At 41.4% G+C, this 27,845-nt stretch overlaps 2 protein-coding genes across 5 annotated transcripts in view; one reads left to right on the forward strand and one right to left on the reverse strand.

Annotated features, from left to right (window-relative positions):
* Window positions 1-27,782, forward strand: part of CHURC1 (churchill domain containing 1) — a 42,367-nt gene extending 14,585 nt beyond the window's left edge. For 2 of the 4 annotated variants that reach the window (XM_021004663.2, XM_078151532.1), the window contains exon 4: window positions 4,589-12,506. In XM_021004663.2, the coding sequence (XP_020860322.1) occupies window positions 4,589-4,681 (93 nt within the window). In that variant the 3' untranslated portion in view covers window positions 4,682-12,506. Of the gene's footprint in view, window positions 1-211; window positions 337-4,588; window positions 12,507-21,168; window positions 21,257-22,759 lie in introns of those variants that run through there. The other 2 variants (XR_013485458.1, XM_078151533.1) reach the window with 2 other exon arrangements.
* On the reverse strand, window positions 13,212-16,030 carry GPX2 (glutathione peroxidase 2). Its single transcript, XM_021004662.2, has 2 exons — window positions 15,659-16,030; window positions 13,212-13,894 (listed from the first exon to the last, which is right to left on the reverse strand). The coding sequence occupies exons 1-2, from the start codon at window positions 15,878-15,880 to the stop codon at window positions 13,544-13,546; spliced, it is 573 nt and encodes a 190-aa protein (XP_020860321.1). The 5' UTR covers window positions 15,881-16,030; the 3' UTR covers window positions 13,212-13,543.
* Window positions 27,783-27,845: the final 63 nt, after the last annotated feature.

Raw genomic sequence — 27,845 nt, forward strand, 5'->3', positions numbered from 1 at the left:
GATACTAAGAATTCATTACCTCCTGAGGCTGCCCATTGTACTTTTTGGACGGCTCTAATTTTTAGTTGTTTAAAATGCTCTTTGCAGTTTCCACCCATTAGTCCTGCTATGATGTCCCACCTTGAGTCTACTCTTCTCCACACTTTCTTCTGTCTAATCCTCTTAAAACTTCATTTTAAGTCTTATCAACCTCCTGGTTATCCTTCTCTAGGTGCTCTTCAGTTTAACAATGACCTTCCTACGATATGGTGTCCAGAACTAAACATATTACCCTAAGCAGATTAGAGCAGGACTGTAATCTCCCTCGTTCTAGACTTGATATTTATGTTAATGCAGGTAAGGACAAGATAACTTTTTTAGTTACTTTATTTAGCTGCTACCAAAAGTTTTTAGTCCTCTAAACCCCCCAGGTCCTTTTTTTGTGAGCTATTATTTAACCATTCCTCTCTCCATTGATAGCTGTGTCATTGATTTGTTTTTTATTTGTGTTGGATTTAACATTTATCCATATTAAATTTCATCTTCTTATATTTTGCTCATTGTTCTAGCCTGTCAAGATCTTTTGGTTTCCCAGTATTGTCATCTAACATGGTAGCTCTTCTTACCAGCATCATGTCCACAAATTTTATATGTATGCCATCTAAGCCTTCATCTAAGGCATTCAGATAAACCATGGGTTCTTAAAGTGGGGTCTGTGAATTTGGATGAAAAAAATTACATCTTTATTTTCATTAACCTTAAACTGAGATGTATGATTTCTTTCAATTATTTAAAAATATTATTCTGAGAAGTCCGTAGTCTTTACCAGACTGCCAACCCTGAGATAAACTTTAAAAAGAAGATATATTTTCTTCGTATCTGCATCTTTATGTCTAAGTTGAGAGGAGAGCCCTGGATGTGAATGAATTTGCGCAAAGCTAGAAAAACAAGTCAAAGCATATGCCCTACTGTTCATGGGCCAGGATTGCTATCTTTGAAGGATATTACATTATGCTTGTTCATGTGACTATTAATGTACCTTTTTTAATTTGTCTGCCTGTCATAGACAACTATTGTAGTTGTAGTATTGGCCTCTACATAGCCACAGAGACATTATTGTGTCTGCATGTCAAACCTAAAGTTGTGATAAAGAAGCTGCCAAAGAAGGTATATAGTGTTGAGCAGCCCTATTGTCTTATTTCTAGTAAAAGCACGATAGAAATTTTGATAACCTGACACTTACAGCTAAATAAGCGAAAAACAGCGTCTTATTTTTGGAACAAGTGTTAGGCTTAAGTTAGGTCCGGAAAAGCAGACTTGCCTTGCTTTTAGCAAAACACGTATGTGAAAACCTACAGAATCTATATTTGGGAGGATTGTTCACTTTACAAGAAGGTTCTTCACAGATTCACCAAAGGCGTCTGCTAAATGGTTCTCACTCTTAGAACCTTAGTATCACCTTTATAGAACTACAGAATTTTGGAGTTAGGAGGGATTTTAGTTCCCATCTGATCTACCCATACTCAAAACAGAATTCCCACTACCACATACCTGAGAAGTGATTGTCCTTCCTTTGCTGGAAGACCTCCAAGATTGGGGAACCTGCTACTTTCAGAGTAGCCCATTCTGATTTTGAACAGCTTATAACTGTTAAGAAGTTTTTCCTGACACCAAGTCTAAATTTGCCCTTTTGCAGCTTTCACCTATTCTCCTATGTCTACCCTGTAGTGCCAAACAGAACAGAGGTAATTTGTCTTCCTTATGACTGCCCTTCAAATATTTGAAGACAATTATCTTATCATCAGTGGAAAGCATGCTGAATTTGTAGGGCAGCTAGGTGGCGCAGTGGATGGAGCACTGGCCCTGAAGTCAGGAGGACCTGAGTTCAAATCCGGCCTCAGACCAAACACTTGACACTTACTAGCTGTGTGACCCTGGGCAAGTCACTCAACCCCAATTGCCTAAAAGCAAAAAAAAAGAATGCTGAATTTGGAGTCAGAGGACTTAGATTCAAATCCTACCACTACTACTAGTACTACTACTACTACCACCACCACCACCTTAGGAAAATCACTTTCTGGGCCTCAATTTTCTCATCTGTAAAATGAGCACCTCTACAAATCTGTAAAAATGACCTTTAAGGTCTCTTCCAGTTTTAAAATTAAGATCATATATCCCCCATTTTAGGTACTGACTTATAGAAATTTGATTTTGGCAGTTTTTCAGCGACACATAAAGCCAGCTTACTGATGGAAGGGCTCATATTTGTCTGATTATTAGACCCAAACCAAGTCCTAGAAATGTTGCTCTGAATTACTATTCTAGTCTATCATAATAGTTCCATTCTCTAAACCTCTTTTGCAATATCAGTATCACATAATTTATTCTTAGTTATTTAAAAAAATACTTATAAGCTTCTTAAGGCAAGAAGCACATTTTTTCATTTTGTGTTACCTACCCCATTGATGCCTAATAAACATTTATTGGTGTTTTGATTAACTGGTTGAATATAACCTCAGTTTCCACAAGCTCAGTCAAGCTCCAAAGGAGCAGCTCCCTCTCTGACTTCCTTATTTCTTTTAATGACACTGTTACCCAACCAAGCTCTCACACTTCCCACATCTGATCAAATGCAAGGGCCTATTGTTTTTGCCTCTGCAATATGTCTCCCATCTGGGTGATTTAAAATTGTCAAGAGACATAGTTTCAGAGCTGCTAGGTGGCACATCAGATAGAGCACCAGCCCTGAAGTCAGGAGGACCTGAGTTCAGATATGGCCTCAGACCAAACACTAGACACTTACTAGCTGTGTGACCCTGGGCAAGTCACTTAACCCCAATTGCCTTAAAAAAAGAGAGAGACATAGTTTCTGTGCAATTTAATCATTTTGTTAATGACCAGCACGTTTATTGATAAAAGGATGGTCATTTCGCTGGCAGCTGGGCTTAGGGCTTTTGTGTTCTTTTGGAAGAAGAGTGGCAATCAACTCTGATTGTTTAGCAGTTAATGAGAGAAAGAATATTACAGTGAGGAGCTGAGAGTGATATCATATCACCCTTGGACAGAGAGACTTATCTCTGTACCCAGACTATCCCCCAGCCTTGGGCAGTCTATTAAAAGAATTTGTGCCCCACTCAAGCCTGAGCAAAAAATGGCTACTCCACCTACATGGGGTTTTGAACAAGAAATCTAGTCCAATCTCATCCTCAGCAATGTCCTTCAAGAGACTGAACTTTTTAAAGTTAGGACTTTAGAAAAAGGGGATAACTCTGGATCTCCCCAAATCTTTGGTTATTAATAATCTCACATCAGCACCTTTGTTTCTGTTCCCTCTGACATCACCCTATTTAAGGACCTCTTACCTGGAGTATTGTAATAACTTTCTGACCAGTTGCCCACTTTCAGACTCATCCTTCTGTGGTCTATTCTTTATACACCTACTAGATTCATGGTTCTTATACACACAACTAATAGTGTCCATCCTGTGCTCAAAACCCTGCAAGTGACCCTTCCTAAAGAAAGTTCTTACTCCTTAGCTCTGAATTACAGGCTCTTTACAATCTGACTCCACACTACCTATCCAGCTTCTCTTCTCCGTGCTCCGACATGCTTCAGCCAAACTAGATTACTCAGTGTCTGGTGCTTTCTGCCCTTGTTTATTCTGCTCTATAGAACACAGAGAATGCCTTTCACTCCTCCTATCTCTGCCTTTTGAAATCCAGCCCATCCTTGTTCATCTCAAATATTACATCCTCTACAAAATGTTCTTTGTTCTCTGCCCTTACTCAGAAATTATTTTCCTTCCTCTGACCTCACCTTAGTCAACAAGCATCTACCTCCTGGCTTCCCTGGCTTCCTTCGAGTCTCAGCTAAAATTCCACCTTCTACAAAAGCCTTTCCTTGCCCCACTTTAATGCTAGTGCCTTCTTCTAAGATCACTCCCAGTTTATCCTAAATATGGCTTATTTATGTACGTAGTTGTTTACATGTTTTCTCCCTTATTAGATTGTGAGCCCCTTGCAGGCAGCACTTAGCACAGTGCTTAGCACATAGTAGGTACTTAATAAATTCTCCTTTGCTTAACTTTGCTTTATATCTCTTTTTATGCATATTTTACATATTCTATTTTGTATACCATTTTACATGTGTGTTTTATTTTTCTTACGGTACTACAGATGTCATGAAGTTAAGAACTCTATTATTCATCTTTAAAGCTCCCCTAGCACCTTGTTCTCTGTGTATAGTAAATGATAAATATTTACAAGTTGAAATGAAAAACCAAAAGGTCTTGAAGTCAAATTTGGATTCTCACTCTCCATTCAACCTCCCACCCCAACTTGATCATTTCTATGTAATTTGTGGAGGTCAACATGAAGCTCTCTGCTTTGAGGTAATGAGTGGAACTTCAGACTATTTCCTTTGTATAAAAGGCTCTGGAGATACAAGGTGTGGCATAAAACTAAGGCAGTGCTGATGTTTTTGGAAGAAACTGATATAGAAAGCATGTTTATGCCAGTTTGCAGGTAAAAGCTCTTACAAAACAGAACCAAAGCTATCAAGTGAGCTCCTGGGTCTCCCAAGGGTAAATATGCATTTTGTCTTGTTCTAGGAATACACCATGCTATGTCTTTTATGTGGCAAAGCAGAAGATTCTATCAGTGTCCTCCCTGATGACCCCCGACAGATGGCTCCATTGTTCTGAACATCCTGCCGCAGTTTTACTGTAGCTAAGTCACTGTGCTGGCTTAGAATGCTTGAAAACCTGATAGTTTCACATTTTGTTTTCAGTTCAGATGGTTTGCTTGCTTTTCAAAGTTCAAAACTGGCTATGCTAAAAGAAAAAAAAATATTCTAGGGAGGTGCTCTTCTCTAGAGCTAAGCCTGTTGACATCACTGGAGTCAGAATGGTACTAGCAGCTGCATTTCTCTGGGAGAAATAAAATGACCTAAATTGCCCCAACAAGTATATCTTTAGAGGAGGAAAGAAATGTCTCTCCTTGTGTAATGGAATAAACACTAGCCTACAACTCAAATGACTTGTTGTAGGCCTGTCCAGTATGTACTATGGGAACTCAGGTCACTTCTCTGGGCCCAATTTTCTCATCTGTAAAATAGAAATGATACCTCTTGTTCTGCCTACCTTATAGGATTATGCAAATTGTGAAATTATGTATGTGATAACAGTTTGAAAACTGTAAAAGCATTCTACAGATCATGGGTTTGGAATCAAGGGTCCTGGGTCTTTATCCAGTTCTGCTACTTTACTTGCTGTGTGACCATGGGCAAGTCAATTGATCTCTAAGCCACAATTTCCTCATTTGAAAAATGAGGTCCTTTCTAAGTCTTTGATCATATGATCCCTCGTATACATTTTAAAACTTATGTATGTGAAAGGCTTGGTAATTAATACCAAACCATATCTTTTAAGATTTAGAGGTGAGGAAAGAAGTCAGTTAACTGTTGGTACCAGAGAGAAGGCTTTGCATTGTGCAATGAATAGTCTGTCTCCCTTTCAGCAGTCCTCTGTAAGCATGAAGTAAATCTCTGGTGAGTTTGGAAGGAGGTTTCAAATCCCAGTGACAACACTCATGGGAATCCTGTAACTAGATAGTAACCAGCTGTTGTTTTATTCTTGGAAAATGTTCGCACTTTGCTGCATACCCATATCTGACCCTAGTGTTGCTGCCAGTTGATAACATTCATCCTTGGTAGCAGAGAAATTTCTCCATTAAAAACCCAGCAAGGCATTTTTTTTTTAAACTTGGTAGATCAAAAACCAGACCTATCAAAGGCACTGACTGTTTAGAATTTTCCATTGTGCCCAAATTAGCTATTCATGGCTTAGGAGGAAGATGTTCTTCACTTCAGCTTTACCTTTATAATGTGTTTTTGTTTTGGATTACGTGTATTTTTAAAACTGAAACATAAGCCCTTTTATGTTTCTCCAACATTAGGTCAATCACGATACAGTGTTTCAGTCTCCCTTTATATGCTTCTAAAGTAATACAAAATGTACTTTTACCAAGACAGAACAGATTTTAGTATTTTATCATTATTATTATTATTATTATTATTATTTAACATTATTCTGTACAATGGGTCTGATAGAAAGGAAACCTCTTGAACCAAGGCTTTTTAATGGAAGCTTGTTATAATGAAAAGAGCATTGAAGTCAAATCCAGAGGCTTAGATTCAAATCTTGGCTCCATCCCTTAGTAATTGTGTGGCCTTGGGCAAGTCACATATCTTCTGGGCATCAGTTTTCACCTCTCTAAAATGAGGGGATTATGCTAGATTATCTCTAAAGTTCCTTACAACTCCAAATATTCTGTGATCTGCATTGTCTTCTACCGAGGTGAAAGGGATAATCGAGCTAAAATCTCTGGTTTCTGTCTAGCTTTGTGGCACTGAAGAATGAAAGGAAAGTAAGGAAGCTGGCAAACTTGTAGTCTTGGGGGTTCAAGCACACTTCAATATGCTAGTTTTGTGTAGTCATGAAGTAGAATGTACATATTGGGGCTTATTTCAGATTCACTCCTCAGTTCTCAATCATACTTTATGAACAGTGATAAATCACTTATTCCTTGTTTCTTATAATGATGAGATTATTATTTGTCAATGAAAATATGAGATGAAAGAAAGGTCTAGAATTTTTAAAAAAAATAGAACAGGTGATTTGTATGAATGGATACAAAGTGAAATAAATAGAACCAAAAAGATCAATATATACGCAACGACCATAACAATGTAAATTAAAAGATCACTAAAGAGAAATTTAACTCCAAGTGACTGAAAAACTAGTGATTGTCCTGGAGAGCAGAAAATGGAACATCCATCCCTCCAGAGCAATCGCTGTAGAGTCGAAGGACCTGGGTTCAAATCCCGCCTCTGCTGCTTATTACTTCATACGCCTTGGCAAGTCATTTAACCACTGTGGGCCTCAGTTTCCTTACTTGTGAAATGAGAAGATTATACTAAATGGCCTCTGAGATATATTCCAGCTCGTCTGTGGTCCTATGTTTTTTATAATAGAGAAGAGAGGGACTTAATTAATAAACATTTGGTAAGTGCTTGCTATGAGCCAAGCACTGTGCTAAATGTCAGAGATTAAAAGAGGAAAAACAGTGCCTGCCCTCAGGGAGCTTACGGGATGATGGGGGAGACAACATGCAAACAAATATATACAAAGCAATCTACACATAGGACAAATAGGAAATAATTAACAGAGGAAAAACACTAGAACTAAGAAAGGTTAGAGCAGAATACTCTGTCAAGGTTGGCCAGGGCAATTTTTGCTTATTTTTTTTTTCTTATTTACAAAGGAAGAGTCACTCTTGGACAGGAGGAGGAAGATTTTTTTCCTCCAAAAAAGACATCGATAAAACATTTAAAAAACACTGATTGGGGCTTAACAATAATAATAAAAATAAGCCTTTATATAACACTCTAAAGTTTACAAAATGTTCTGTCCGTATTATTTCATTGGAGCCTTACAGCAACCCAGTGATATAAGTACTATAGATATTATTTTCCTAGTTGATAATAATAAATGAGGAAACAGGTTTAGAGAGGTTAAGTGATTTGCACAAGAACATACAAATAGTAGGTGCCAGAGGCAGGTTTGAACCAGTGTCTTTGTAAACTTGAGACTGGCATTCTTTCTACTGAGCCAGGGTCATGGAGACAGGAAGTTGTTCAATTCAGCCTACATCCCTCTCCACCCAAGCCCCTAACTCCAAGGGTTGTTGTGAGGTTCAAATGAGGTAATATTTAGAAAGCACTTATATAAATGTATAAATTATATATAATATAAATATATAATATGTACATTATAAAGTACCTGACCCCTAGTAGCCCCTTAATGCTTGTTCTCTTGTCTTCCCTAAAATCATGTCAATATAGTGTGTTTCCCTCATAGCTCTAAATCCATGATTCCATATTATTTTACCTTTGTCCCCAGTATCTTGATAGGATCATAGATCTAGAGATAGAAAGGATTTAAGAGGCCACGTAATCCAGCCCCTTCATTGCACAAATAAGGGGACAAACTCAGGAAGGTTAAGGGACTTGCCCAGGGTCACACAGGTGGTAAGCACCAAAGATAGGATTTGAAGCCAGATCCTTGGACTCCACAGCCATTCATCTCCCATTTTCCCAACCATATTTTTTAAAATAAGAGCCCATAAAGAAGTTGGTATCTCTGTGGCCTCCCTAAGTTGAATAGCATTGATGGACCACACCTGACCTGAAGGAATTTGTTAATGACAAGTCACATTGTAAATGAATCCCCCTTACTTCCTTATAACTGAAGGAAATCTGGCTCAGTGATTTTGTTCACCGAAGTAACCGAGCCTGGTTATGCATTAGTTGCTACTTCTAAGGATAGAGAGGAAGTGAACCACACGAAAAGTAAAAGGAAGACAACTTTTCTACCTCTTAACAGTGGACCCATTAAAAATCTAATAAAGTTAAAGAGTCTCATAAAATATTTACCTTAGTCACTATTCGAGGCAAGTAGCAATTGCCTGCCCAGGACAGTAGTCTTCTGTTTCCCTCTCAACGAGGGAAGCACTTTTCTAAGGCTTTCAACAAAGACCACTGTAGCTGTAATTCCTGTGTCTGTGAGAAACTCTAAATTATTCATCCAGCCTGAGCCTGATGGAAAAGGACCTGCACACTGCACTGGCATTCCAGGAATCAAATTGCCTGTGGCGTGATGCCAGCGTCAGGTGATGCCGGCTCTGTTAGTGATATTGCCTGTGTAGGTAGGTCTGACACCACACTAAGCACCGCTGAGATTAGAAAAGCAAACAGAAAACCAACAAAATCAGAACTAGCCTTCTAAATCCTACATTTCCTTTCTTCAGGAATGAGACCTTTGGTCTTGGCCTGATACTGTTTCAGCTGAAGGTACATGAACTTCCTGTTGGCATTAAGAACCCTTATCCTAAGAAGACTGGGTTCTTCAAGAAAAGGGAGTTGGGGGGAAGGGCGGAGGGGAGAATCCGTACTGTGAAGCTGCTCTGGTGAGTTTAAAAATAGAGTAAAAAATGCTGTTAAGGCAAAAGTGGCCATGGTTTACCAGAAGGCATTAGAGAGAGGAAATGAGGGCTTTTGCTCCCTTATGAAATGAAATGGTAATTTACACAGACAGACTTAGAAGCTGGGCAGAAGGACCATAGCCTCATGTATCTGTACTTCCATCTCAACTGGATCAAGCTCAGAAAAAGGGTTTGGGGAGCAAAGTAACTGAGAAAGTGGCACTATTCCCTAGAATCAGGGTTTAGTCAGTATTGATTTGGGGAGGTGCCCGTCTATCAGCATCTTCATAACTGCGCGAGTCACTTTAAGTATTTATTAAGTATTTTATTGTCTCATTTGAACCTAACAGCAAGCCCATGAGGAAAAAGTCCTCTTAACCTCATTGAACTGATGAAGAAGCTGAGGAGCTGAGAGACTGAGGGGCATTCAGTTAGTCTCAGATACAGCATTTAAGCCTAGGTCTTCCCAGCTCCAAGTCTGCTGGCCTGTTTGAGATGTCCAAAAATCCTTACTGGGTTTGTTTTTTTTTCTGTTTTCTCTTTTCCACTCAAGAGGAGATTAATGCTTTCCCAATTAGTTTGATATAGTTTAGGGCCCTGAGCATAAAAGATTTTCAGGTGGGTAGAGACTTCATCAGAAGTAGAAGCTAAGGATTTAAGTATGGCTATTCAGCCTTTGGCCAAGGAAGGCTAGAGGCGGGTTCTTCACTCTTACTTCTTGGTTGGTTAGTGGGTAAAATGCCCAGGGAATGAAAAGAATGTAGGAAATAGTCGTTACCTTCTGACCCTGTGCACATGTGCTCACACCACAGCATTCTCTGCCCTGCTGAATGAGTGGGAGTACTTGTTAGAGGTTGAGAAAGGGCAGCATTTCAGTGTCCCCATGGGTTCAGACAATGCACAGATGTTCAAAGACCACCTTAGCTTTTTGGATTTGAGCCTAAGGCACTACTAAAAAAAAAAAATGTTCTACAAGCCCCAAGAAGAAAGATCCTGAGAATTCCCAACTAGAATGTTGGGGAAAGTTTTGGACCCCATTGGCAATTCCACTGAATTCCAAATTCTCCTTGGTATCCCACAGAAGACAGGTGGATCTACTATTCTCATAATCTAATCACTAAGCCTGTACTGTCATTGTTGACACAGTATAGAGGGGGTTGTCCTAGTGCAGACTTAGAATCAGAATGCCAAAGTCTTGTATAAGGAAACATGGAGCTCTGGACAAGACCATAAAGTGAACTAGCTTTACTGATATTCACAAAATGAAAGACAGTCAAGAAGAACGATGGAAACAGGCCAGGTCCACTGGGATCCTGGATAAGACTTTGCATTCTGCTGAGCCCCCTAAAGCAGTGGGCTAGCAGACGTTGCCTTCTTAAGTGACCTTTTCCAATTCAAGCAACTAGACCAGAGCACTCTAGCTGTAGCTGTTCTAGACACTTAGCATGAGAGAAGATTGATTGCTGGAGAGTTTGGGTGGAGGTGTACATGGTGTTCATTTATTAGCTGAGAGCTCCAAACTAGAGTGAAGCTAGTTATCAGATAGGGGTTGGGGAAAGAGAGTGTAAGGCAAAAGAGTGATAATCAATTTAACTTACAGTCACGTAGGATCACTTCTGCTGTTTGGAGGTTTATATATGGGTATTGTGATCTTTCCTTCCCCGTTACACTTCTGGACCCAACACAGCCCAGAAATTGAATGTGTTCCTAAATTATGCCCCTGGATAGCAGATGTTTTAGTAAAAGCTGGAACATCTTTTCATCAGTGCAGATGAGTCCAGTTCTAGTCCAACAAAAATTTATTGATCACTTATTCAGACATTAAGTCATATCCAACTGTCCGTGGGGTTTTCTTGACAAAGACACTGGAGTGGTTTGCCATTTTCTTCTCCAGTGTGACCCCATTTTACAGATGAGGAAGTGAGGCAGATAGGGGTTATTTGTCCAGCTTCACACGGGTAGTAAGTGTCTAAGGCCATATTTGAACTCGGATCTTCCTGATTCCTGGCTTGGTGCTCTATTTGCCACACCATCTAGCTGCCCCTAGGTTATCAGGCACTTAGTGTGAAACACTAGGCTAGTCTCTGTGGATACAAAGACAAAAGACAGTCCCCTGCCCTTCAGGAGCTTCTGGGGAGGTGGATGGGGGCGTGGCTATGACTTGTAAACAGAGAAGTATGATACAGGATACAGGACTGTTTGAGGAGTCTGGAAAAAGTACGAGCACCTAGAGGGATCATGTCTCAAGGAGGGTACCATTCTAGAAGCTGAGGGATCTCAGCTGTAATCATCACTTTTGTGCCTCCTTTTCCCAAACCATAAGGCAAAGGTAGTTATTTACCTCCTCAGCCTTACTTCCTCCAGATCAATTATCACTGGTAATCCTATTATTTTTATATCCTACATATTGTCTTAGGGTTTACAAAGCACTTTATAAATGTCTTATTTGATCCTCACCACAGATGGAACTATTACTATTTCCATTTTGCAGATGAAGAAACTGAGTCTCAAGTTAAGTGACTTGCCCCATGGTCATAAAACTAGAAAGTATAGAAGACAGGAACTCTGCTTCATAACATAAGAATTGTAGTTATATCCATTCAAATGATAATAACTCTACCTGGAAAGATATTGACTTCCCATTTAGGAAAGAATGAAAGTATAGTTTGCCAGAAATTAACTTGGACTGGGACTCCAAAGAAGGGGAATTAATACATTAATAGTGATCAACAGAGAGAAAAACAAGATGGTGTCTGTGTGGCACAGGACTCTAGCTTTTCTCAGCTACCCAGTTGTTGTTAGATTGTTTCCGTCATGTCTGACTCTCTGTGACCTCATAAGCACTCTACCTTGAGGCTCAACTCTGTTGGGAGGCAGGCATTGGTTAAGGGTTGTGTTTGGTATTGGAGAAATGCCAAAAGCTCTACCACTTTATGGCTTTTCCATAAAAACTGGGAGGAGGAGCTCTGGAGAGATAAAGAAGAGAGCTAAGACTTTGAAGTCCTTTGGGTTTTTCTTGGCAAAGATACTGAATTGATTTGCTGTTTCCTTCTTCAGCTCATTTTATGGATGAGAAAACTGAGGCAAACAGGGTTAAATGACTTACCCAGGGTCACATAGCTAGTAAGTATCTCAGGGCTTCCTGACTGCAAGGCCAGTGCTCTATCCACGGCAGTCATCTAGCATGATGGAGAATGTGACTGACGCTGTGTGAATTTCCCAAACAGAACTTGGCTTGATGAGGAATCTGGCTTGCTCTAGCTCACAGTAATGGAAGACATGACCGGCATAACCACATCTGTTTGTTTGTCACTGTCTCCGGGAAGATTTACCTTCAAGGCTTGGGGGTAGGGAGATGAACTGTTGGGGAGGGACTTATAAAAACCTGCTGTATCTATGTTCAAGCATGCCCTGACACTGAAAGGTTTTTCAGTGCGGGTCACCCTTTCTCCCAAGATCATAATAAAAATTCTTTTCTGCCTTCTACCTGGAGAAGCCTCTGAATTTATTAGAAATAAGGATAGCTGTCCCACACAAGTCCTTTTTGCTGGAACCCCAAGATGGCGGTACCGGGCCCTGCTGAATGAATTCAACTCAAATCTTCTTCAGCCAGAGGAAAAGTTTATTAGTTATAAATCACATCGGCCAGATGACGCCCGTAAAGATGAGCGGGCCTGAGAGGTTCTCAGCCTTGTGGGCCTGAGATTCTCAGCATCTGAATGAGGGCCAAGGTGGATCTTAAATATTAAAGTAACTTTGGGTGGCCAGAGAAAGAGGTTGGGAAAAGGGTCTAGGTAAGAATTCTAATTAGGGAGGTCTGAGAGATTGAATGGACAATGGGAATAGACAATGGAGGGAACAGGAAGGCAGAAGTTTGAAAGGCATCTGCACAAAACCAAGGAGGGGCTAGGACTTTCAAAAGGAGATAAGGGGAGTTGATAAAGGAAGGCCTTTCTGGGGCCTATAGACAAAAGGGAGCCAGATCTGAATTAGATTAAAAGGTGAGGCTAAGGCTTTCAAAGGGAGATGAGGGTCTGGGGCCTGTGAGTCACATTCCCTCTGGGGCAAAGGACAAAGATCTTGGCTTGGGCCCCGCCCCCCTCACTTTTCAGAACCACTGAGGTCTTCTACCTTATCTGCAATCTCTGCAGCTTTTCCTTGCTGTTAAGGAAAAAGACTCAGGAAATGCAGCATTTTTCACACCTGACCTTTATTGGATTCACATAGACTAGAATTCAGGCCCTTCACGACTCTCAAGCACCCTCCCTTCCCCAAGGGTTTAAGAAGATACCATCACCCTGTGAAGAGCCAACCCAGACTTTGGAGTCCTGACTCATCACCAACTGGAGTGTTGGGGAGCTGAAAGGGAACAGGTGGACAAGAAAGGAAGGAATGTTGAACTGATGGTACTGATCTTGGGCATCTCCTGAGTCCAGCAGGCCTTGGGAGAGATCCTAGACCCCTGAAAAGGGAACTCTGAGGCTGGAGTAGGGGGAGATGGGAATGTATACTGAGCAGCTCATCTATATGGCAACTTTGAGGAGACGCTTGATGTCTGGTTCAATATTGATGGTGGGGAAGGATCGGCTGTATCGGCGAAAGGGCTCACCCTCAGGCCCCACTAGGAACTTCTCAAAGTTCCAGGAAATATCTGAGCGACGCACAGGACTCCACATGATGAGCTTGGGGTCTGTCATGAGGGAGAATGGGTCATCATCAGGGTAGGGGAGTTTATCCTTCAGGTAGGCAAAGACAGGATGCTCATTCTGCCCATTTACCTCACACTTTTGGACTAGGACAAAATTGGGCTGGAAGCCAGCCCCAGGGCGGACGTACTTGAGACTGTTCAGGATCTCTTCATTCTGACAGTTTTCCTAGGGGGAGAAAAAGAAAGAGGTGGAAATGGAATGGAGGATATATACCATGTCAATCTTTCATATCCTCTCGTACTTGCCATCCATATTCTCTCTTCTCCCTTTCTTCCTCTTTTCTCTCTCACCCTCTTCCCCCCACCCTTCCTATCCACTCTTCTTCTTACCATTAACTTGGAGTTTTTGCCTCACAGCATCCTTCCTCTTGGCTCCCTGCCAAGAATATACCTTTCTTGGAATCCTTTACTGTTTACTATCCTTACGACACATATCCTTTGAACTTTTATAGCTCCTTAATTGTCCCTTCACTGAACAAAGCAACCTTTTAGGTTACCCGGCTATTGCCTAGGTGTAACCTACCCTGAGTGGTGCTGGGGACTCGTGCTTAGGAGAGGAAATGGGTGAAGGAAAAGAGGAGGAAAAGGGAGACTTCAGATCATCCTGTAGGCCAGGAAACACTCCTCAAAAAATCCTGATACTTCCTTCCCCATCTTCTATGACTATTGTTGCTCGATACCACAAGTATTGAATGTAGCCTCTTTCCCTGCCCCAGTAATCCCCACTGGCCAACAGGATGGGGACTTTCAAGAAACAGGATTTCTAGTCTCTTGCTCCTACCCCTGGCCTAGCACTGAACTGTCAAGGCACCTTGTTTCTCCTTTCCACCAGTCTGGGGGCCAAGCTACTTCTGTAGCTTGGGAAAAGCCCTTCTCTCTGCCCCACTACAGCCAATTAGTACAGTCATGTCAGAACCATATCCCTTATCATTTATCCCAAGTTAATTACTACTAGACCTCCTATCTCTTATGTTAATGTCTAGTTAATTGCCGCTAGGTCATGGGCTCCTTCCAGCTGCTCACTCTTTAGAGAAATGATGGAGTGGGGCTGAAGAAAGCAGCAGCATTTAGCTCTGGCCTATTCCTATTGCAGTGCTCAGTCTAGAGATAATGTGATGCAGATGTTGTCTGTTTGTCCAACCTCTTTGATCTTCCTCTTTTTACCTGCCCTTCTGGCTTTCCTCTCTTCACATCACTACATCTGGAATGACTGCTAGGGCCTTGCCTGCTTTTCCTAACAGAATTGTGCATAAAAATGGTATAAACCCTTAAAAGACAGCTAAAACATTGAGACTAGAGTATCTAATAGTGGCACACTTGCAAACAGAGATAGATACAAGTGATATTCAGATGAGTTTGTACACTACACCCATCCCCTTCACCCAGTGTTGACTTGGTTACTGACAAGCATTCTATATAAATAACACCTGGTTTTTGTATAGTACTTGAGACTTTACAAACTGAGTTCACATATTATCACAAAAATCCTGTTATTATTGTTTCCCATTTTATAGATAAAGAAATTGAGACTCAAAAAGGTTGTGACTAGCCCAATGTCACATTGATAGATAAGGATAAATCCAGCTGATGTCTCCAGAAACAGATTGTCCAATTTAGTTTTCTTTCCATTTTACCATATACCATATACCATCGTTCATGTCAAGATGTGATCATTGAGTGGTCAGCTGCAGACTCAGAATGACTGCATAGACTCCCTTTTGGTACCCCATGGTTTTTTGGCACACCAACCTAAATGCACAGAGACACCAGTATGTTTGAGGGTGTAGAACATGCATGTTTATACACAGACACTACTTCATCCTATTCTTCCTACCCCAACCTGCCTCCACAACCACAAAAATGAATTCGCCTGAGAAGGTAAGCAGGAGGCCAGTCCTGCCTCATGGGCATCATGCCCGGTACCCCTCACCTGATGTCCAAACTGGTTGCAGGGGAAGCCTAGTATTACGAGGCGCCTCGGGAAGCGGCACTGCAACTCGTTGAGCTGGGTGTAGTCCCGGGTGGTTGTGCCTCAGAGCGAGGCCACATTCTCGATGAGTACTGCCCGACCCCGAAAGGTGTTGAAATCTATCTTTTCTCCTTCCAGGCTGGTAGCACTGAGGTCGTAGAAAGATTTGGCGATGTGAGCCATGGTAAGAAGGCAGAGTGACTCCTGAGTGGGTGTGGAGCCTACTTAAAGGGCCTGTTGAGAGTTGGGAGGGTTGGGAGGGAAAAGAGGAGGAACAGGAAAAAAGGGAGAGTCTGTTGGGTTTGAGGTTAACTGTTCCCAGAATGATTTAGCACAAATCATCTTATACTTGTAGGAGTAATCTGAGTAAGTGCCAGTTATTTATAGCCTCCAAACAAAGCACCTGCCCCACCCTGCCCTGCTTGGCAACCTAGGCCGTGTTGATGTGTTATCTCTGGGTATATGTGAATAATTTAGTTTCTCTGCCCTGCCTTAGGAAACCAGAACCCCTAGAGGAGGGGGGGGGGATGAGAGGTAAAGTGATGAAAGAGCTGAATCATTGACGCATACCTGTAATAGGGGGTGCAACTATTCCCAAGGACATTAACCGAGTGCCCATCACATCCTAAAGAATGTACACCAGCAACTGTCTGGGTGACTTTACTGCAAAGATCAGTTTTAACTATTGTGTCAGGACTCCTTTAGCAATGCAAAATGAGACCTTTTTATGACTATGAGAGTTTCTGAGGCTAAAAAGTTCACAAATCTATGGACATCTAGGCTTTCTCCAAACATATCTAGGCCCATACTCAAAAGGTTTTTTTGTTTGGTGGGATTCATCAGACCTTAGGCACTGCTGGCATAGCTTTTAGGACCCGAGGGCCTCTGTGTCATTATGAGATATTGGATTATTAGGAAGGAAGCATTTATTAAGCACTTTACAAATATTATCTCATTTGGTCTTTATAGCAACCCCGGAATGTAGGTATTATTACTATATCTTTACAGTTCAGGAAACTGACACAAACAGAGGTCAAGTGACTTGCCCGTGGTCATTCAGCTTGCAAATGTTTGAGGCTGGATTTGAACTCAGGTCTTCCTGGCCCAGCACTATCCACTGAGCTACTCTCTGTCACTTTTAGGAGATATAACTGGGAAAGCTGGGTAACTCTCAATGTCAAATATTCTACCATATGGTCCTTGTAAATCATCATGACATCCTAGAAGTTCCAAAATGTCCTCAAATAGTATCTAAATGAATCGAATCAGTAAGCATTACAATAAAATATGCAGGGATACTCCCCTTCACAAAGTTAATTGATTCCATGAAAATGGAAGTTAGGAGAGCATTAAATTGGTTGTGTGCCCTTGGGCAAGGCACAAAGAGAGGTGAACTCTCTTGGGATGTTTCCTCAGCTGTAAAATTAAACCTCTAATACATACTAGCTGTGTAATCAAAGGCAAATCATATAACCTCTAGTGTGCCTAGCAACTTTCTTTTTCTTTAAAAAAAATTTCAAATTTTATTGAGAGTTCACCAGTCCCAAGTTGGCTTGGAAACATTAAGCAGCCTTCTCTTTAGCAACACATTCCTTGAGTAGTCCCATGCTTTCCTGTCTACCATGGAAGAGAGCAGCTGTGGCCAAATTTGTAAGTGGTGCTCATGAACTTCAAATCAAATCTTCTCTAGGACATGACATTTCATCCATACCAACAGGGGCTTTCTTTTTTTAAAAATTAATTAATTTATTTTGATTTATCAACAATCATTTCCATAAGCTTTTGAGTTTTAAATTTTTCTCCCCCTTCTCACCTTTCTCCCCAAGATGGCTCACAATCTGATATAGGCTATACATATACATTCCTATTAAACATATTTTCACATTAGTCATATTGTAAGGAAGAATTAGAACCAGTAGGAGGAACCACAAGAAAGAGGAGACAAAAGAAGGGAAAAAAAGAGCAAATAGTATGCTTCAATCTGCATTCAAACTCCATTCTTTCTTTGGATGTGGATAGCATTTTCCATCATGAGACTTTTGGAGATGTGTTAGATCCTTGCATTGCTGAGAAGAGCTAAGTCTATCGAAGTCAGTCATTGCACGACATAGCTGTTACTGTGTACAACGTTCTCCTGGTTCTGTTCACTTCACTCAGCATCAGTCCATACAAGTCTTTCCAGGTTTTTCTGAAGTCTGCTAGCTCATCATTTCTTATAGCACAATAGTATTCCACTATATTCATATACCACAGTTTGTTCAGCCATTCTCCAATTGAAGGGCATCCTCTCAATTTCCAATTCTTTGCCACCACAAAAAGAGCTGCCATAAATATTTTTGTATATGTGGGTCATTTTCCCATTTTTATGATCTCTGGGATACAGCAGGGACTTTCATTAGGTGAAAACAAACTTCTTGGTCCCAAGTCTTTCAGCATGATAAAGTCTCTTTGTTATAGTGGACAGATCTTCCCAGAGAGAACAGAGTTTGTGGATGCATTATTTTTTATCAGTTTGCCATCCCTGGTCTTGGCCTTGGACAATCTTGTCAATGTTGTTTGTGTTAGTGTGGTGAAGATACCCCTTCTGACTAGCCTAGGCCACAGAGAATGCCACATGGGCAGGTACCAAGCTCTCCATGCAAGTCATTTCTGCAGACCTTGGTGGGTTTAAAGGAGCAGCTCCTTGATGTACTAGAGGCTAGTGATGACCTTGTAACCCTTGTCCTTTATCACCCCAGTGACATCAGTCACCTCGTTCTGCCCAAACAGTAGACCCTGGCACTTGGTGCTTCAGCTTTTCCCAGGCTCAGTCCAGGTTCTCAGCCACATTGCCACCATTTACCTAGATTTTTTTTTAACAGGTGAGACTTTTTCTTTGGCGGAGAGGAGGCATCTCTGGGTATAAGCAATGACTCAGTAACCTTAAGTCTTTATCTAGCTGTTTCTTGCCATCACCATCCTACCATTTCTTATAGTACTTAGTGAAGGATTTCTTGGATTTATGCCAATTGTTGTACAACCACCTCTTCCATTAATAACTGATGGAAGTATGGTTTTGAATATACAGAGGCTACAGGTATGTATATAGCCGATGATGACTGTAATGATTATGGTGGAGCATTTCTACAATACTGTCAATCTTGTCCACTTATTTCCTATTCACCTTGGAGCCAGACCTGTTCACTTCCTGAACAGTGTGATTCTTGTAGCCTAGGAAGTCTGTGAGCTAGATGGGCTTGGTGGAGTCATCTTTGGGGAAGCTCTTCACCATTCCCTGATGTCTTTGGCTTTATTTCCAAGGCAGGAAGTCCACAGATCCATGCCTGGGAGAGGAGAGCTTCTAGTAGGACATACTGCTGCTGTCACCACATCGAGCTGGAGAACCCTAGTCTTCCCACTGCTCCTTTATCTTCGTGCCTTCTCTCTGAAACTAACCCCCCCCCCCATTTATCCCATGTATATACATACATACATATATATATATCTTGTTTGTGAGTCATTGTTTGAATGTTGTCTCCCCCACTAGACTGTGAGTTCCCTGACACTAGGGATGGTTTTTGTGTTGGCGTTTTGGTTTTTTTTGCCTTTGTTATCTCAAATATTTAGCAGGGTGCCTGGTGTATATAGTAGGAGCTTAATTAAATGTTAGTTGATTTGACTGTACATGTCACACAGGTTCAAATGGCCAAGAAAGAAAGAAACCCTCACTGACACGGTTCTGAATTGTAGCTTAGGGACTGATACAAAATATAATTTGAGATCTCTACAGCTCAAGAGCTCCCATTGTTCTAGCTCAGTTTGAGCTAGGTTTGAAACTCTGTCTGTTACACAGGCAATTCTTTAGATACCTAGTTAATTTAACAGGAGAAAATGGAAAAGAAATAGACTAAGTGTTCCTACAGGGACCCTCTGCCTGACCTTATAGCAGATTCTTCCCAAGGTCGTGGAAAGGAAATAAGGGGACTGATGCTATTCCTAAGGCCCAACTTTAGGTTCTGGACTGGAACAGTGAAATTGAGGGAAAAGCCAAAGCAAGTTTGGGAGTCAGACCAGTCTTCCGACCTCACCATCTGTGAGGTTCAAAATTGTCCAATGTGCAAGAAAAACCAGAGGCTGAGCTCCAAGGGTCTAAGGCCACCTCGAATGAAGTGGACCTTAGATCTTCCTCACAATCTGAAATAGCCCCTTACTTCAGGGCCTTGGTGTTATAGTGCTGGAGAGGGCTAGGACTTTTGGGGTGCTGGGACCCCAAGATCACGGTACTGGGTCCTGTTGAATGAATTCAACTCAAATCTTCAGCCAGAGGAAAAATTTATTAGTGATAAATCACAGAGGCCAGGTCGTGACGCCCCTAAGGACGGGCAGGCATGAGAGGTTCTCAGCCTTGTGGGCCTGAGATTCACAGCTGGGTGACGCCAGTAAAGACCCAGTAAAGACGAGGGGGCATGAGAGGTTCTCAGCCTTTTGAGCATGAAATTCTCAGCATCTGAATGAGGGCCAGGGTGGATCTTAAATACTAAAGTAACTTTGGGTGGCCAGAGAAGGGGGTTGGGAAAGGGGTCTAGGTAACAATTCTAATTGGGAAGGTCAGAGAGATTGAATAGACAATGGGAATAGCTAATGGAGGGAACAGGAAGGCAGAAGTTTGAAAGGCATCTGCACAAAATCAAGGTGGGGCTAGGACTTTCAAAAGGAGATAAGGGAAGGCCTTTCTGGGGCCTATAGACAAAAGGGAGCCTAAGGCTTTCAAAGAGAGATGAGGGGAGTCGATTAGGAAATTTGAAGATTTAAGGGTTTTCCAGGTCCTGTAGACAAACAGGAGCCAGATTTTATTCAGGGCAAGGGTTGAAGGTGCATCTGAATAAGATCTAAAGGTAAGCTAGGGCTTTCAAGGGGACATAAGAGCTGGGGTCAGTAGACAAGTGGGAGCCAGATTCCCTTTGGGGCAAAGGCAAATCTTGTCTTGGGCCCTGCCCCCATCAGTGCTTGATACCCAGAGACATAGAAGGGACAAAGTAAAATACAGAGTTTCATTGGATGATAGACCTTGTTTTTGACCCTCCAGGAAGACCAGCAATGATGCATCAGCATCACAGGATGGGCAAGGCAAGGGTCATCTCTGCTGTCAAAATCATCTTTGTCCCATCTAATGAGGTTTGTGGAAGCTGCTTAGCCTGCCACCTGGTGCAGACTTACCTCTCCACATTCTGGTCCCTGATTGGTTGCTCTGGATCCAAGCTGACCTCAGCCGTCCCGTTGCTTCACAGTGGCAGCAATCAGTGGCCACCACTCACATGACCTTCCTGTAGGTTCTCAGTCTAAAAGCAAAGCAGCAAAAGTAGGCAGCATCTCTCTGCCTTCCCTATACCAAATGCAGTGGCAGATACAAAGTCAAAGAAAAGAAAATGGGGACATTCTAGGACACTGTATATGTGTGCCCAAATCCCACTGCTTCCTTCTTTTCTCACTAGTCATCTTCTCTTTGTTGGGAACTTCTGGTGAGTGGGGAGGACAATCTTCAGGACCTAAATTGTCACATTCTCTCATGATCTTCTCCAGGTAGGGAACATCGTCGTTGTCATTGTTGTCATTCAAAGAGTACAATGAATATAGCATTGGACACACACACACAGAGTCCTGACTGGTATGTTTTCCCTGATTATCAGTGATTTCAATTAATCAATAGACTTAATTAGCTTTTAAAATGGGATATTTATTATGGTGGTATAGTTGGTACAAAATATCCCCCCCCCCCAAATGTCTGTAACATACTCTCCCATTAGGATATATACAGAGTCTAGGGGAAAGTGGAGTAGAGCATGGAGAATGTGTGGCAAACATTACAACTCACAGATCCTAGAAGTCCTTTTGTAGGAGTCCTCAAGATATTTTCCATAGGTATAGTGGTAGATTTCTGCTAGATTCCTCATAGAGTCTTGAAACTGCCTTTCCTCAATATGTCTTGCATATTCTCATTTCTCAATATAGACACTGTATCAGCTATTCCAGAGATGCTGCAAGGACTAGGAAACCAATGAAAAAAGTCCAAATTGTCCAGCCCTCTGAAATTCATTAAGTATTCTCTAGGCAAGGGGGCAGGGAAGAGTCAGAGTCCAAGACCAGGGCTCTTCTCTTCTCCTCTCCTCCCCCACCCTTCACCTCAAGCAATTCCTTCTCAGGGACTTAGCTAGAGGCTTCCACCACAAAATTGCTAGGTTCTGCTATTTTATACAAAGTGGTCTGCTGTTCTTATACAAAAACCCACAAGATGTGACCAGATGACCTCAACGAATCTAAACACAATTCCTGGGCAACATCATTCCAATTCATGTAATGACTTTCAAGGAAGTCTAAATTGGTCAAGGATTTTTCTGCACTTAGCCTAAAGTCTGTGATTGATTAGTTGATATCTATACCTCATTCATTCTTGTGAATTCTGGTTTTTCCTCATCTGAAATGAAGGGGGTAATTGATTGACTCAGTTGATTCCTACCCTTTTACCTACACACACATACATTCACACACAGAGACACACACACACCCCTACATATATTAAATATTTAAATGGATTAATAATCAAGAAAACAGAATTAAGCACCTTATATTTGATATGGAAATGTTTTGTAAAGCCAGGCAGGAGCAGAGGGAGAAATAAATATAGTCAAGGTCAGAAAAATGAGAAAAATAGAAAGAAAGAAAGAAGCAAGAATTTTAAAAATCTGTATCTGTGCCATGAGAAAGCAGGATGACCAATTTATGGTATAATGACTTACAGTCTTTCAAAAAGTATGTAAGTAGCTTAGCTCTTGACCTCTGTTCTCTTTGGTTCAGTACACTTGGAGTGAAGGACTGGAGCTAATCTATAGGAACCTTGTATCTCAATTCAGAATGAACTGATTGCAGCCCCTTTTTATCCATGGGGAAGCAGTGGTTAAATAAGTGGAGATGAAGGAAGTACAAATTTCTAATCAAACTTTGGTGTTTTAAAGCAGGAAGATCCATAATTAATATGGGCATAATTCCTTCCCATAGTGACTACCACCCTTTTACTTTCCTATGCAGTCCTCTGCTGCAACCGTCTCCAAGATGCCGCTCCCAGGGTCTCATCATGGTGCCCTTTTCTTAAGGCGTTCCTTGAAGGAATGAGAGCTGGATTCTGCCTGTGATCAGTCATCTATGCAGACACCACACCCTGATCCCCCAACAGTTTTTGCCCCAGATAAAAAAATCCTAGTTATGACTGAAAGAAAATGGACTAGAAGCATGAAGAACAGGATCCAAGAGAAAGGAATAATCACCCAGACCTAGACTATGTCAGTGTCAGTAAACTTCCTAGAATTATTTACAGAATCATAATCTCTTACTTCAAAGGGTATTTATACATCATTAATTCTAACCCTAGGAGGTTATAGTTACTAATACTTTGGCTATCACTCACCAAAGGGCCTTCCATCAGTATCTCCTATTCTAAGAAGAGTGTGAACCTATTAACAGGCTGGGCCCCTCATGGAAGATTTACCCTACCCTGTTCGTAGTACCCTATTCCTGGAATTGCTCTAATTCTATAAATTGTTAATCATGTAGAAAAGGGGGGCTTTTGAGCATTAGGGAAATCACCCTCAGCCCCTCAGGGCTAACTTTATAACCCTGAGTATACGTACTGGCGTGATCTGGGAGCCTAACCTGCTAGTGCAAATGGGAGTTTGGGAGAGTAACTGCAAAGCATTCACTACACTATATGGCATAATTTCCATTCTGATCATGCTCTAGATTTTCAGTGTCTTTTTAAAAATGATACAGAGCTGAACACAGTACTTCAGATATCAGTAGGGGATAGTAGATGAAACTATTGCTTTTTTTGTTCTAGATACTATGCTGCTTGATGCAGTCTAAAGTTATACTGTAGTGTTCTATGAAAAGCCACCATGTAGTATCATTATAGTCTTCAGACAACCAAAATTACAGGTGACCCATAGGACATGAAGTTCCTCTAAGGTACAGTATAGTTTTCTGGTGGACTCCTCATAGAGCCTCGAATCTGCCTTTCCTCATCACACCCAGTTTATCTTTGGCTCCCAGTGCAGACATGTGCATCAGCTATGGCTGTCCTGGGAATGCTGTTAGGATGCACTGGATGGTCAAAATCCTCCTGTCCTCTGAAATTTGTTAGGTCCTCCTCCAGTCAAAATGAGGAGGGCAGGAAACTGAGGCAGCATGGGTGTTCTCCTACCCATGCACCCACAAGTGACTCCTTCTCAAGGGTGTGACTGGAGGCTTCTCTCCACTGCCAGATGCTCAGATCTCTTAGGTTTTGAACTGGCCTGATGGAAGATCCGCAGAATGTGACCAGTCCTAACAGACTTCCTATAGCACCTAGTTAAAATTCCTTTTGATTGATTGATTGATGTGTTCCCACTTAGTTAAAAATCTGATAGATTCAGTGAGATGTTTCTCACTCAACAATGGCCCTCAGAACTAAATAGGGTAGAGTCCTTAGGGTTACCCTCTCCTTACAAAAGCATTAGTTAAAGGAATTGGGGATGCTTGGGAGAGAACATTTAGTGACTGGAGCTATCATGGTATTTGAAGGACAGACAAATGGAAGAAGGATTGGAGTTAGTCTTCTTGGCCCCAGTAAGCTGAACTAGGAGCAAAGGGAAGAAGTTGGAGAGTCATGGATTTTGGTTTTATATAAGGAAAAAGTTCCTGTCAGCGTTAGCCGGACCTTGGGAAGTGGTGAGTCCCTTATCATTGGAGGTCTTTGGATAAAGGCTAGATGACAACCACTTGTGGACATGCTGTAGGGAAGATTCCCATTCAGGTTAGATTGGACTAAATTACCTCTGAGGGCCCTTCAGCCCCGAGATTCTAACTGGCACCCCTCTCATCGTAAGCTCTTTAGGGGCAGGGATTATGTATGATTTCATTTCATTTTTCCCACAGGGCCTAGCCCAGTGCTTTTTTCACACCTTAGGCATGTAATAAACAGTAGTAGGATAAAATGAACACAAGAATTGGTATAAAAACAATGTTCGTTATTTCTCAGCCAGAGGGTAAGTTCCAAAGGTGCTTACAAGGGAGCTTATATGCCCCAGAAGAAGCAGTGTAGATAGGATTCAGGCTGCTGTGGTTCTACATACAGCCTGAATTACTTGTGAGATTTCCAGTGTAATGCACAGCTAAATGACTACAAGGGGCCCTGATACTTGAAAGTCCAATAAAGCAATAAAAAAGATAATTGTATTAGTGTCTTGGATTCTGTTGGAAGAGTTCAAGACTCACAAGAGAACTATATACAATAATGTAAATGAAAACATCAGTAAATGGCACTGAACTTCCATTAATTGCAATGAACAACCTCGGTTCCAAAGAACAGAAGTGACTGATATGCCTCCTGGGTATAGAGGTGAGGTATAATGGGTGTAAAATGTAGCATAAATTGCAACACTGGATTGCTTTTTTTGGATTGGTTATGTTTAACTGCTTTAATTTGTGCCAAGGGAAGTGTTTTTTTTTTTCAGGGAAGATGGAGAAGTATATTGGAAAATGTAATTTTTTAAAAGAAATTAAAATAGAGGGAGAAAGTTCAAGGTTAAAAGATGAGAACATGGGGCAGTCTGACTGTTAGAGTGCCCCTTTAAAGTGCCCAATAACTCAGTAGACTGCTTCTTTTTTTTTAATGCCTTAATTTCTCCATCTGTAAATTGGAGGCAGCTAAACTTTCATGGAACATCACAGGCTCTGGGATCCTTGAATCTAAGAATCTATAGGTCATTTCCAAGGTTTTCCAAGATTTTTGAGAGTAGGAACTGCTTTTCATTTTTGCCTTTCTATCCTGACCTAATGGTTAGAGGCCTGGCCTGAGGGTCAGAAGACCTGAGTTCAAATCCAGACTTTGGCTTTCCTATACTACAAGTATAAAGCTGAGTATCCCCTTATATCAGAGGAAACCAAGGTTTGGGTCTCTCACAGGGAAATTCCTATGTTTGCCTTTTTTAGAAACAGTTGGCAGGGGAGTAGATTAAGAACTGTACTCAGAGTCGGGAATACTCGAGTTCCAATCCTGTCTCAGACACTTATTAGCTAAGTCGTCTTAGGCAAATCACCTAACCTCTGTCTTTCTGGGGCTCTAACACTTCTGTAGCATGAGGAGATTGGACTCAATGACCCCTGAGATCCCTGTGAGCTCTATATCTATGATCCTATGATCTCATGATCTGTGACCCCGGAAAAACTGTTTAATCTGTTAGTGCCCCAGTGAACTCTCTAAGGGCAGCTAGGTGGAACAGTAGATAGAGTGTTGTGCCTGGACTCAGGAAGACTCATCTTCCTGAGTTTAAATCCTGTCTCAGGTACTTACTAGCTGTGTGACCCTGGGCAAGTCACTTAACTCTGTTTGCCTCAGTTTCCTCATCTATAATATGAGCTGGAGAAAGAAATAGCAAACCACTCTTTGCTAAGAAAACCCCAAATGGAATCATGAAGAGTTGGACACGACTGAAAACGACTCAACAGCAGAACTCTCTAAATCTGTAAGTGGCATTTAATGATTTGTACTGGCAGAGAAAGTTCTTCACCAAGAGCCTCCTATACAAATGAAATCATAAGCCCAGTTTTAAAAAAAAATCCTGCCAAGCATAATGTGTGTTTAAATAAATGTTAAAATGAAATGAAATTAATTAAATGGTGTTTGCATTTCTGGGGAGGGACTGAAGGAAAATATCCTGGCAGGTATTCCATCCCTTCTTGAAGTCCTGGAGAGCTGACTCTTCAGAAAAGGGCTGGCCTCTCTTGCAACCTGGGTGTGGCACACACCTGCCAGACACGTGTGCAGGTAGCCAGAAGGAACCAATTTTTCTTAAGGAAAGGATTGCCCAAAGGACTATTTCTCAATGTTTTTTGTGTTTTTTTTTATAAGTAGGGCTAGCAAGAATTGAAGGTGAGCTGTGCCCCCTACTGAGGCTGCGAAGGAGTCTCCAGAATCTTCTAATAAATCTCTCTACTGGGCAACCAAATAATTAGTATTTGCCAGCGAGGGACAATGGGCTAAACCAAAATGGTGTCCTGGACTTGTTTTCACGTTTCCCTAGTCCTCCCTAAGGTTTTGTTGAACCTTCCATTGGCTTCTCCCTTGTAATGGCTCTGCCCCCAGGACAGCATGAGTTTTTAGTCCCGCTACCTCTCTCTTTAGGTCCCCTCATCTTTACCCTGAGGAAAAGCAGTTTCTCTGGTGGCAGCATAGAATTGTGCATGTGTGCCAATGAAGTTACAAGACAAGATAATTCATGTGACTTTCCTTTTGGTTGAGCGAAAAAGCATTGGATGGAATATGTCAGAATACAAAAGTTCCAGCTCTTCTACTCACTATTTTTCAGACCATGAGTTTTAGTTTTCTCATCTGTAGAGTGAAGGTAAGACTACTTACACTGTCCATCTCAAAGGACTTTTGTGCAAATAAAATAATTGATGTGTTTGCACTATCCAGTACAATGAATATCGAAAGTATCGGGCTATCAGTGCTCAGGCGTGTGAAAGGGGCTTAGAAATCATGTAGTCCCAACCTTTCATTTATAGATGATGAGACACAGGTAGGAAGCCAGTATTCAAGTTCAGGTCTTATGATCTCAAATCCAGATGTGCTACCTCTTTCTAGTTCGGTCCCACTCATCCCCATCTCAACCTCAAACATCCCTAGCCTCTTCAGCTTATTGAAATATTTATAGCAGCTCTTTTCATGGGGGCAAAAAACCTGAAAACAAAGAGGATGCCAAATAATGAAATACTAATGTGCTATAAGAAATGAGAAGAAAGCTGGTTTCAAAGAAACATAGAAAGACTTGTGTGAACTGATGCAGAGGGGGAAGAGAGCAGAGCCCAAAGAACAATATATACTATGATGTCGTTATCATAAACAAACAATTTTGAAAGACTTGAGGACCGATCAGCTAATTGACCAGTCATTTTCCAGGCACGCAGTAAGGAAGGATGCTGCCAACCTGATTGGGAGAGGGGGGACTAACATGTAAAAGAAGAAATGCGTTTTTGGATGTGACCGATGTGGAAACATTTTGCTTGGTTATGTGATATAAAGGTTCTTTCTTTATTTTTAGTTGGGGGGTGGGGGAGTGTAGTGAGGGGGTGGAAGGGA

The sequence above is a fragment of the Phascolarctos cinereus genome, unplaced genomic scaffold, assembly GCF_003287225.1.
Source record: "Phascolarctos cinereus isolate Bilbo 61053 unplaced genomic scaffold, phaCin_HiC Scaffold_3;HRSCAF=262, whole genome shotgun sequence".
In the NCBI taxonomy this organism is placed as follows: Eukaryota; Metazoa; Chordata; class Mammalia; order Diprotodontia; family Phascolarctidae; genus Phascolarctos; species Phascolarctos cinereus.